This window comes from Myotis brandtii, unplaced genomic scaffold (assembly GCF_000412655.1).
Source record: "Myotis brandtii unplaced genomic scaffold, ASM41265v1 scaffold475, whole genome shotgun sequence".
NCBI lineage: Eukaryota > Metazoa > Chordata > Mammalia > Chiroptera > Vespertilionidae > Myotis > Myotis brandtii.
This window is the reverse complement of record NW_005368148.1, coordinates 1,891,789-1,904,914: the sequence shown is the minus strand read 5'-3', so window position 1 is coordinate 1,904,914 and position 13,126 is coordinate 1,891,789. Positions and strand designations below refer to the sequence as shown.

Below are 13,126 nucleotides of genomic sequence, written 5' to 3'. Positions count from 1 at the left end.
GCACAAATTTTTGTGCACCGGGCCCCTAGTATATATATAAAACCAAGTGAACTCACGTGTGTAACTTCCACCATTTTAAGCTCTCAAAGCCTTTTATGTGCCCCTTCCTAATAATTACTCTCCCTTTCTTCTCAGAAGTAGCCACTATTCCAACTCCTTCCACCATAGATTATATTGTCCTATTCTTGAAATGGAATAATTCAATATGTCAATGTGAGAAACATCCAAACCTATACAGAATTGAGTTTATTTGAGCCAAACTGACAACAATTGCTGGGAAGCAAAATCTCAAGGGATTGAGAAAATGCTCTGAAAAATGGCAGTTTTGCCTCTTATTTTATATATCAGAATCAAAGGGGAAGATGTAAGGGGGTCGGTTACATGAATTCCACTGTGATAGATTAGGGAGGTGGGAGAAAGCAAAGCTTAGAACTCAACAAAGGTTGGATAAAAAGTATACCAAACAGACATATACTTCTTTTACATTGCAGTGTACAGGATAGTTAACAATTAACATCTGCAGCACATAGCGATGGTGAGCAGAAGAACAAGATAACAATGAGGAGGCTCTGTGGTCTCCCTCGCTGGTGGAAGATTGTGCCCTGAGGGATCTGGAAAAGGGGGATTACTCTGACATTCCAAAGGTATTATCTTGGAAGTACAGACTATAGACAGTCTCAGTTAAGGTAAAGATTGACCTTTGTCAAGGAAGATACCAGCCTAGGACATGACTACCTGCCATGACTTGCTTTCAGTTAGGAAGTTCTAATTTCAGACCATCCTATGTGGCTCCTTTAGGTCTCTGAGTTAGTAAGGCCCACCACTCAGGCTCAGGCCTCCCTGGAGCTTTCCAGGTTTAGTGTGGCCCCTTTTTTTGCCCACAGACATGAGTTTTTCTGCCTGGCCTCTTTGGCTCACTATGTCCCTGACAGGTATGTGGTTGCACCTGGTTGTATTTCTTTCATTGCTACTGCTGTCTACAATTCCATTAAATCAGTGGTTCTCAACCTTCTGGCCCTTTAAATACAATTCCTCACATTGTGACCCAACCATAAAATTATTTTCGTTGCTACTTCATAACTGTAATGTTGCTACTGTTATGAATCGTAATGTAAATATCTGATATGCAGGGTGGTCTTAGGCGACCCCTGTGAAAGGGTCGTTCGACCGCCAACGGGGTTGCGACCCACAGGTTGAGAACCGCTGCATTAAATGAATCCACCATGATGAATCTACCCTACTGTTGCTAGGCATCTGGGTTGCTGGTTGTTATGCACATTATTGTGCATTTTATTTATTTGATGAATATTTGCAGGTATTCCTGCTGGTTATAGCTCTTAAGACGTTTTTTAGATTTTTAAGTGGAAGTGCTTTGGGGAAGAATATATTATTCACAACTGCCCCTTCTTTACAAATGCAGTGTGTAACGGTTTTGGCATTTTTATTTTATTTTTATTTTTAGAAGGGTAGAGTGCATTTTCAGGAACCAGTGTGCCACAACAGAACTCTGAGGATTTTGTACCTTAATCAATATACTCACCAGTGGCTCTGAGAAAGCAACAGCTTAGACTCATATGGCAGGTACTGTACTTCTCTCTGCTTGCAGAAGTCCCCACCCCGCCTGTAATTAGACTCAGTTGCTGCAGTGTCCATAGATAATGCCAGTCATTGGGGCAGAACCCGGGATCTCATCATCTATTTATTCTCAGAGAGTCGCTAGCTTTTGATAACAGCCTAGGAAAATGACCTCAATATTTATGTGTATGTTAAATATATCTTTAATAAAGCCCTAACTTGCCAATTGGAAAAAGAGGAAATTGGGCAGGACTGTAGGTGAGCAAAGGACAAAGAATATCCCATATTTCTGTATCATGATCAAACTCTCTGATATGAGATATTTTTTTTTTTTTAATCTTGCATCATAAGGTCTGGGCAAATGTTACGGCCTTCCTTGTGAGTTGACTAAAGAAGAAAGTAGAGAGAATTAAAGATCAGGGAGAGGGCTTTTGTGCTCACTGTTGGCACAGTTAGCGATAACAATTTGCTAAGACACTCATTCGAAAACAAAGAGCTGAGTGCATTCATGAAGAAATGGGTCTTGCTTTCTCAGCATGTTCTCAAATTTGGCTTAAGAACAACCTAGCGAATATAAAGGGCAACACCTATGCAGCCAGCTTCACACGCTGATCTTGACCTTCTGATGCTCTGCCAGCAACTGGCATGAGAAGCCACTGATAGGGAGGGCCTGGGAAGGCTTCTGGCAAAAGCAAGTAGATTATATGTACATTTCACCGTTCACTTGAGGGAATAATTACATGTGTGGCATTCACACATTTTGAATTGTCAAATGTGGCTGGGATTAGGATTTTTAAAATAATAGATTAAGCCCCAACCGGTTTGGCTCAGTGGATAGAGCGTAGGCCTGTGGACTGAAGGGTCCCAGGTTCGATTCCGGTCAAGGGCATGTACCTTAGTTTCGGGCACATCCCCAGTAGGGAGTGTGCAGAAGGCAGCTGATCGATGTTTCTCTCTCATCGATGTTTCTAACTCTCTTCCTCTCTCTAAAAAATCAATAAAATATATATTTAAAAAAAATAGATTAGCCGAAACAGGTTTGGCTCAGTGGATAGAGCGTCGGCCTGCGGACTGAAAGGTCCCAGGTTCGATTCCAGTCAAGGGCATGTACCTGGGTTGCAGGCACGTCCCCAGTAGGGGATGTGCAGGAGGCAGCTGATCGATGTTTCTCTCTCATTGATGTTTCTAACTCTCTATCTCTCTCCCTTCCTCTCTGTGGAAAATCAATAAAATATATTTTTAAAAAATAGATTAAATCAATCAAAGTGGAAAACCTCTTAGGATACACCACCACCACCATCTCCATTCTAAATCTACTAGAATCTGGATCTCTGGGGTTGAGGCCCAGGTTGTTACACAGATTGCATTGTTTTCTAGGAAGAGGTGACATTGCATAAGAAAAGGGTTTCATGGATTATATTTGTTTCACATTCACCAGAAAAGAGGCCATATAATAGATAAAGTCTTGTTTGGAGGCAGCTTATTCAAGCGGCAGACACGAGAGCCTTAGAGCTCCAGAAAATGGATCCAGGTGTGTCTAGTATGGTCAGGTCCGATACAGTGACTAGATGAGATGTTTCACACTGCTCAGGAGCCACAGGGTGACCACGGTCATTATCTTGGAATAAAATGTACTCATGATTTGTGGGATGAGTGTGGTGAACTAGTAATCTAAATATTCTCCTAATTCGTCTGCCTGATTTTTATAATACATTCATTTATTGGTATTTATGAATATTAACAAGTATTTATTGAGCACATGGTACTGGGCCAACTATTACTCTAGATTTTGGAAATACAATGCTGAAGATAAGGTTACTGATATTTAGATTTTAGTCTTCCCTCATATTCAACTATTTTTTCTTACAAATGTCTTTCTTCTTCCCTGGCCAGTTCTCTCAGTGGTTAGAACGATGGCCCACAGACCAAAGAGTCACAGGTTTGATTCCAGTCAAGGGCATATATCTGGGTTGCAGGTTCGATCCCTAGTCCTGGTTGAGGAATGTGTGGGAGGCGACCAATCTGTCTGTCTCTCTCACATTGATATTTCTCCCTCCCTCCTTCACTCTCTCTAAAAACGAATGGAAAAAATATCTTCAGGAGAGGATTAACAAAAAACAAAAAAGTGTTTGGTTGCTGTATATCTGTGAAAATCTATCTTATTAAGTTGTAAGTGTATTTTATGTGCAGTTCTGAGTCAGTAGTCTCTGCACAAGGCCCTGTTTTACAGGGAGAGTGCCTAAGCAGTGACCTATCGATTTTGTCTTTATTTTTTCTTGTCTTTTTCCTACTGGCTAGCATTGCTAAACGTCTGACTCTCATAAAAACAAGCCCTGGCTGGGTAGCTCAGTTGGTTAGACTGTCATCCCGCTATGTCAGGGTTGTGGGTTCAATCCTTGATCAGGGCACTACAAGAAGCAAGCAGTGAATGCATACATAAGTGGAACAACAAATTGATATCTCTCTCTCTCTCAAAAAAAAATCAATCAATCAATAAAACAAACAAACAAAAGCCATTCTCTATTAGTTCTCATGAAGATCTCACTTGTGAATTATTTTGAGCCTCAAAGGTATTTTCCACCTGGATTCCTGTAATTTTTTTTAACATAATTGGTCTCTTTTTGAAAAATCTTTCTCAAATGTATTTCCTTTTTTTTCCACTTCCCTCCCTAAAGCCCTTGAGTTTATCCCTAAATCTTTCAGCACAAAGATCAAATTCTTAAACATCTCTCTCAAAACACTGAGAATCTAGGCCCTGCCTTATCTCCTACTACTTCATACTCGCCTCCTCACCAAACCAAACAATTTTCTTAGCTCTCTGAGAACACTATGCTAGGGCATGTTCCTGGGTTGCAGGTTCATTCCAAGGTCTTGGCTCATACAAATCCTCTGCCCAGAATGGCTCTTCACTAACTCCTCTTGGTCTTCAAAACCAAGTTCTGTTCCAGAAAACTCCTCTAATCGCTTACAGATTCAGATGCTTTACTTGTGCTGCTACAGCACGGTAGTGCTGGAGTACTCTGCACTGCCTCCTATTGGGGGTTCTCCTCTCTGGACTGTCTACCCTCCTCCAGAGCAAAGCAATGCTCAGAATACCTGGGATGAAGTAGACACTGAACAAATGAGCAGTTAATGGTGGCAGGGTCCTTTCCAGTTGTTCTGAATCATTATTGTCTGGCACGTGGTGGGCATTAGGTAAGTGCTCACTAAAAGAATAAATGAATACAATAAGCTAGTTACACTTGTATTTCTTGTCTTCTGAGTACTACATATTGTACAAGAATCTATTAAAAATGAAATGGTACATTTCTTTAAGTACATGGGCACTAGCACTGGACTGGGAGTTTTAATGATTCTGTTAATACTGCAAATTAGTGATGGAAATAACTAGTCAGTTGATTCACCTATGATTTTGAACCAGGACCTCAAGTGACATCCAGCCATAAAATAACTCCTGTTCTCTATGTGCTACCCAATATATTAGCTACTAGCCACATATGGCAGCTAATCAATTAATTAATTAAATAAAAGTGAATAGATCTTAAAATTAAGCCACAATTTGTTTTCAATAGCCACATGTAGTTAGTGGCTGCCATATTGAAAGCATGGATATAGAATATTATATTTAAATCAATTTTATAGTAACCGGTTTATAAAATGGAAAATTACCTATTTTGCTTTTATATTGTATAAGTAAAATTTTGAGCAGAAATACAGTAGTCATAAGTAAATACTCCCCAAAACATGATGAATAGTTTTACATAAATCTCTTTATAAAAACCAAAAAGTGTTAGCTAAATTAATATCAAGTGAATGTAAAAAAATGATACTCATTGCCTGGCTGGTATGGCTCAGTGGTTGAGCATCGACCCATGAATCAGGAGGTCATGGTATGATTCCCGATCAGGGACATGCCTGGATTGCCAACTTGATCCCTGGTAGGCAGCCAATTGATGATTTTCTCTCCTCATTGATGCTTCTATCTCTCTCTCCCTTCCTCTCCCTGAAATTAATAAAAACATTTAAAAAATGCTACTCATTGAGTTCCTGAATAAAGCTTGCATTCCACGCCCCCCCCCAAAAAAAAAATTCTGTAACTTTAAATTTCAATGTAATTCAGTATTGTAGTAATTTTCTTAAGTCAGATTCAGAAACACTAGATATGTGTAAAACACAAAATACTATATGAGGATTAATTAAATCATAATATTTTGGTGCATTTATTCTGAAACTTTTAGTTGATACTCTAGCTTGGTGTGCACCATCTTTGAAAGCATGAAGGGCTAAGCTGTGCATGAATATTTCATTCATAAAACAAACATTTAAGATACTTGGGTCCTATATATAACATCACAACAAATCATACAAAACTTTTTTATATGGTTATTAAAGTTTGCTTTAGATAAAAGGAAACACGTTTTGAAAATCTATCCTCTATTGTACTAGATAAAGCTATCAGAAATCAAAATATACAAGCCATAAAAGTTCAAGCTAGATAAAACTTTGATACCATTTCAGAGGATTTAGGAAGTTTGCAATCTCTTGGGTCAAACAGAATCAGCCGTTAGAGAGTTTTTTTTCAGCAGAAGATTGCCTTCACCATTGTGAACTTTGTATTATATTTCTTCTTGTACAAAATGCAGCTTTACTACATAAGGATATATAATAAGAGTGGTAAAGGAGAGAGGTAGCAGTTTTCTTTCCCTGCCTAAATCTATGCTCTCTTTACAGATTCTATCTTAAAACACCTCCTTCTCTGGTAACTGACTTCTCTTGGAGGTTCTTTCTTTCCTACGAGGTGCAGGTCCTCGTAGCTGAGCTGATCCTATTCATCCTCTATTTCTCTCTTTCTTTCAGCGTGCACAGAGCAATAAACAGCTGGCTCATGTTTTCATATTGCTCTTATGGCTTCTATTTCCACAGCTTTATTTTTATTTTATTTTATTGATTTTAGAGAGGAAGGGAGAGGGAGAAAGAGATAGAAACATCAATGGTGAGAGAATCCTTGATCAGCTACCTCCTGCACGCCCCCTACTGGGGATCGAACCCACAACCCGGGCATGTGTCCTTGGCCAGAATCAAACCTGGGACCCTTCAGTCCGCAGGCTGACACTCTATCCACTGAGCCAAACCAGCTAGGGCCACAGCTTTATTTTCTAAGGAATAATAGCAATATCTAGTACATATCACATATCGAGAGCTTACTATGTATCAACGTGATGCAAAGTGCATTATCAATCAATGCTGTCCATTACCCTAGGACAGTGGTCAGCAAACTGCGGCTCGCGAGCCACATGCGGCTCTTTGGCCCCTTGAGTGTGGCTCTTCCTAAGCCTTAGGAGTACCCTAATTAAGTTAATAACAATGTACCTACCTATATAGTTTAAGTTTAAAAAATTTGGCTCTCAAAAGAAATTTCAATCGTTGTACTGTTGATATTTGACTCTGTTGACTAATGAGTTTGCCGACCACTGCTAGGAGATAGTTGGCTCAGTGTACAGATTGTGAAAGTGAAACCTCGAAATTGGTCCCACCGGTAGTACTACTAGAGTCAGAATTTGAACACTGGCAGACTGAGCTCTTTATTACAACACTGCCTTTCTCCCCTGGAGAAGCACCCTCTTTTCCCTTCAGGTTCAACTAATGTCTTCAGAGCGTAGGGGAGAAAACAGTTTTCCTGGACTCTCCTAGGCTCCCTGGCTGAGTCTGAAAATTAAACTGACAAAGGCAGATTAATGGGAAGAAAGCATAACCAAATTTATTTCATGTAAGTTTTGCACCACACAGGGGCCTTCACAAGGAAAGGAAGACCTGAGGAAACAGGCCTGCATACGTCTATTCTGTTTGATGAAGAGGGCACAATGGGGGAGGACTATCATAGGTTAAGGAGTGTAGGGTAATTATAGTGAACTGGGAAAATTTAGCAAGACCTGTTTACCAAGATTCTTTGGGGCATTCCTTTATCTTCAAAGATAAGAATGTTCCTTTCTGTTTCAGGGGAGATGGACAGGAGACAGTCAGAGTGACCTTTCCGCTTCTGCTATTTTATTTCCCCCAAACTTCTTCAGCTTAAAGTATTCAGTATGCCAAGGTACCATATTTTGGGAAAGAGTGTCCTGAACCCCACTGATATATATCATGAAAAGTATTACCTTCTATTTCCAAAGGGTATTAGAATATATTTGAAAACCCTCACTTCTATGACTGCAATCGACTCCTCCTGGTTCAGGTCAGTTCTTATATCACAAAAGAACAAATTTCTTTCATGTTTTAGAGACTTTGTCATCTGATTATCTGCTTAGAAACTTTGAATTCACAAACCATGTTATTTACAATAAGTAGATCACAGGGAACAGACATTTCTTCAAAGAAGATATACAAAATGCCAATAAGCATATGCAAAGATGCTGAATAGCATCAGCCACCAAGGAAATGCAAATCAAAAGCACAAGGAGATACCAGTTCTCTCTCTCTCTCTCTCTCTCTCTCTCTCACACACACACACACACACACACACGTGGATATAATCAAGAAGAAGTTAACAAGAAATTGACAAAGATATGGAGAAACTGGACCCTCATTCATTGTTATGGGAATGTGAAATGGTGCAGTCACTTTGGGAAATAGTTCTTCTAAAGGTGAACATAGAGTTATCATATGCAATTCCTCTCCTAGGTATATGTCCAAGAGAAATGAAACATAAAAGCACACAAAATCTTGCACACAGATGTTAATAGCACCATTCATAATAGCCAAAAAGTGAAATAATACAAATATCCATCAACTAGTGAACGGATAAAGTTCTATATCCATACAATGTAATATGATTTGGCAATACAGAGGAATAAAATACTGCAGTATATGAATCGTAAAAAACATGCTAAGTGAAAGAAGCTATTCACACACACACACACACACACACACACACACAGAGACACACACATACACACACATACACAAAATATTGTATTATTCACCTTATATGGAATATCCATAATATCTATAGGGACAGAAAGCAGATCAGTGGTTGCCTAGGGCCAAATGGGGAGGGAAGAGAGTGGGGAGTAAATGCTAATGAGTACAGGGTTTCTTTTGTGGGTGATGAATATGTTCTAAATTTAGGTTGTATTAATGGTGCACGACTCTGAATATGCTAAAAACCACTGAATCATATACTTTAAATGGCTAAATTTTATAATATATATATTATATATTAATACAAATGCAAAAATAGGTCGCAGGAAAAATAGGTCACATGATCATTTAAATTAGCTGTTAACCAGAATTATACAGAATAACATATTTAGTTTTATAGATTTTTTAAAAATTGATTTGAGAGAGAGAGGGAAAAAGAGAAGAAAGAGAAAGACCGATCTGTTGCCTCCAAAATGCACCCCTACCTGTACCGGGGATGGGACCCAAAACCTATGTGCTCTGATGGGGAATTAAACCTGCCACCTTTTGGTGTACAGGATGAGGCTCCAGGTCACTGAGCCACATTTGCTAGGGTGAGGATCCTATAGAATTCTTATAATCTATTGTTATTCCATATAAATATTTCAAGTGTGTTGTCTTTTTCTCTCTAGTCTACCATGTCCTCCATTTAGTTGGTTCATGGAAGAAAAAGAACATTTTAAGGACAAAAGATTGATTTTATACATCTTTCACTGTTGCCTACACATCACCTCTCTATAGACCTGTGATGAACTTCCTCACTCAGTGGAAATGATGCCTGTTGTTCCTTCACATCCAGTCCTCAGTGTGGAACTGTTTTACTGTCTCCTTCTTAAAGCAGGAGAGTAAGGACTTGGGAGACAGACAAACAGATTTAATGGTGCTTCTACATCCTACAAGCTAGGTGGCTCAGGGCAGACTAAACTTCTATGAGCATATTTCTTCATACTGCTTCTAGACATCAGTGAAATTCAAGATGATGTATGTCAAGTACCTGGAATTCAGTAGGTTCTTGATAAATGCTTTTTACACGTTAACTGTGACCCAGCCTTCCAGAAGAGGGCACGGACCTTATCTTTGAAACTGTATTAGTTCTGGAGCACTTGAAATACCCTTGCTAACACCGCCCTCTCTCAAAAGCAGGTATCTCCCTGATCCCCCAAGCTTGTGGCTAATGTCAGAAATTCCACTATGATAGGCTTCTTCCAGCAATTCAAAACATTTGATCACTGTGTAAATAAAAATGCCTTTTAGAGTAAAAATGTTTTAAACAATTATAATTTATGTCTATATCAATGCAAGTGATTTTTCCCCCTCTCCTTATCAAAACAAAAGCCTCTAGTGCAGTGATGACGAACCTTTTGAGCTCGGCGTGTCAGCATTTTGAAAAACCCTAACTTAACTCTGGTGCCGTGTCACATAGAGAAATTTTTTGATATTTGCAACCATAGTAAAACAAAGATTTATATTTTTGATATTTATTTTATATATTTAAATGCCATTTAACAAAGGAAAATCAACCAAAAAAATGAGTTCGCGTGTCACCTCTGACACGCGTGTCATAGGTTCGCCATCACTGCTTTAGTGGTATGGCAGGTAAGACCCAAAAGACACACTGGGTGCCTGAAGATGAGTGGGAGAGGGTGCTACTTGCTTGAGGTGGCAGCCATGATCATGTATTTGGGTCAGGTCTGTGGTTTTAGGTGATTTAGTGGGAAAAAATTTAAGCTGTCTCCCCCTCCGCCCCCTTTTTCCCTCTCTCCCCTGAAGAGTACATTTGTGCAGAACCACCATTGTCCAGCCCTGATCATTTGCAGAACTTCAGCAGTGTAGGCCCTGATAGGAGGTCAGTTTCACAACCCTGCCCTGGCTGGCTCTGGCTGTGTCATTGGCCAGCTCGTCCATCTTCCCTCTCCTTGAGAGCAAGGCTGGGTGGGTGAAAGAGATTGGACAGGAGATGAAGAAAAGCCTCTTTTCTCCACTCCCCAAGATTATCCAGCTCTATTCCTCAGGAGGGGCAGTTTTAGCACCCTTTTCAAACCAAGGCTATTATTGTTCAAGACTCAACTATTTTGCATATCCCAGCAGAAGCACTCACTAGAGGAAATTGCTAAATTGAGTTTATCTGAAAACAGTGGCAACAAAATCCCTATCAATCAATGATTCTATAAATCATCTCACTTCCGCTTCACAAAATATTCTAATTAAGCAAGTTTTATTTCCCCTCTATACAAAGACCCAAATTAAGAACTAGAATACAAGCGTCTGAATACATGTGACAATGAGAGGTTCCCATGTTCTAAGGTCATCTTCACAGCCTCACAATGAGGTGTTAACATCACCATTTGAAAGGCCTTGATTGGATACAAATTGTTTGCTAGAAACGTTTAATCACTAAAATTTTTCTAAAGGGAAGAAAATGCTATTTTGCTTAATTTACAAATGTTGATTTGGTTAATCTGTACCCTTAATTAGGATCAGGTTCAAATAAAAAGTTTTAAGGCAGAAATTGCAGTATAGAGTTTTTTACCATTTCCAATAAATCTACTGAAAATAACAGAACAAATGCTGGGCAGATACTGTTAAGTGCTCCTGTTATACCAGTTCCTTCTTTTTGGAGTATAGGGATATTTAGATAAGGCAAGGTTAAAAAAAATATTTAGCAGCAGAATTCTATTGAGGATTTACTTCTCAAGGAAGCATTATGCTAAGTAGATGGTTTTGGGAGTTCTGCTGTTTGTCTACTAAATGATAAGATATGTGAGGTTATCTAGGAAATATTTCAGGATCATGGAGAGAAACATTTGCAAAGGGAAGTGTAGTACCCCAGTATGAAGTCAATAACATTCTTGACTGGATAGTAATATATTTTAGCAAGATGATGATAAGATTTGTGGATTGGAAAACAATTAAGGTTTGTTTTTGTTTCTTAAAGTAACAAATGCAGGTTTTTTTAAATTGATCTATAGATTAAAACTACTCAGCAAGGCGAGTAACCATTTATTTCAGCTCCTTAATCTCTTAGAGCCATACCCTGGACAGTGTTCAGGAAGAGGGTTAATTTCATTATTTCACTTCATCCATGGTATTAGAGAAACAAGGCATGATTACCAATTTAGATGAAAAGTGTGGCTGGCAGCCAAATCCAGTCCCTAGATTCCGTATTTTTGCTTTAGTTCTTCTACTTTGCCGATGTAAGCTTTCATGGCATCTTCCCTGGTAGTTCCCTTCAGCTCATTCCATGCACCCCACTTGGCCCTGCCTTTGAGGTCCATCATCCCGGGCTGTTCTTTATCTATGTCACCCACAGTTGCTTGTTTGTAGCGGCTGTAGAGGAACAGCATCTCATCGTCTGCTGGCTTGCTCTTGAGGTGCTTAACTTCCTCAGCAGCTTTGTCAAACTCAGCCTGAGACATGGCGATGGGGTTGGTTACTTGCAAGGAGCTCACGGAGGCAGGGATGAGCAGGAAGAAGTAGCCAAAACAATTCAGGTTTTCTGAGATAATTTTTACAGCTTGGCTGAAACAATTTTTGACGTGAGATAATGTGTAATGAATATAAATGTATTATTTATAATCAATTTGACATAGTTTCCTCTCCACCCCTGGAAAAAAAAAAAAAGTTCACACATATAGACTAAATGCAAACTCAGGTGATTTCCCCAAACAACAGAAATGTCAACTGTGGTGTTTTCTGTTAGGTTTCCCACTAACCCTAATGTTCATTGAATTATCTGTGAAGGAACAGGATTTTTGTTTGTTTTCTCATTTTTCCATATGGTTTCTAATAGAGGGTCTGTCTCCTTTATTTACTTCAGATAGGTAGAGATTTTTTCCCTGGGGCCTCAGCATGCACCTCTAGGTCCACAGTGAACCTTCTTTGACCATGACAGAAGTGGGAGGGGATCAATGGGGAAAAAGAGGGGGACATCTGTAACACTTTAAACAATAAAGATAAATTTTTAAAAAGTATACAAAAGCAATAGTTACTCCTAAAAAAAGAACTATATATGAAATATACTAGCATATTGTCTAATACACCGTTTAATATTAAATTTAATTTTTCTATTTAATAGAAATAATTTCCTTAAAATAAATCATTCTTGACTAATGAGGATTCTTTTTTATTTATTTTTACTGACTTCAGAGAGGAAGGGAGAGATAGAAACATCAATGATGAGAGAGAATCATTGATTGGCTGCCTCTTGCACGCACCCTACTGGAGATAGAGCCCGCAACCCGGGCATGTGCCCTTGACCAGAATCGAACCCGGGACCCTTCAGTCAGCAGGCCGACACTATTCACTGAGCCAAGCCAGCTAGGGATTGACTATTGAGCATTCTTGACAAGGGACTGGTGAGAAAAGCAAAGCTCCAACCAGAAGTCTGTCTAGAGATTAGCTGACAATGTAAAGCACTGAGGGGCTGACATATTCTTTTGTGAGAAGACTGAGATGTAACTGATAGTTCAGTTTCTCTGCCACAGTAGGTTGTTGCACATAATTATCCGTAGACTTCATCAGATCTAAGAAAAAGGCCTGACACCCCATAGGAAATTAGGTTCCATGTGCTTAACGTCCCATCACAGCATGGAAAAAC

General features: G+C 39.2%; 2 protein-coding genes across 2 annotated transcripts in view; one reads left to right on the top strand and one right to left on the bottom strand.

Annotated features, from left to right (window-relative positions):
• Positions 1–13,126, top strand: part of PRKG1 (protein kinase, cGMP-dependent, type I) — a 995,570-nt gene that overhangs the window by 539,761 nt on the left and 442,683 nt on the right. The gene's annotated exons all lie outside the window — the stretch shown is intronic.
• Positions 11,199–12,399, bottom strand: LOC102253830 (acyl-CoA-binding protein). Its single transcript, XM_014547485.1, has one exon. The coding sequence runs from the start codon at positions 11,943–11,945 to the stop codon at positions 11,682–11,684; it is 264 nt and encodes an 87-aa protein (XP_014402971.1). The 5' UTR covers positions 11,946–12,399; the 3' UTR covers positions 11,199–11,681.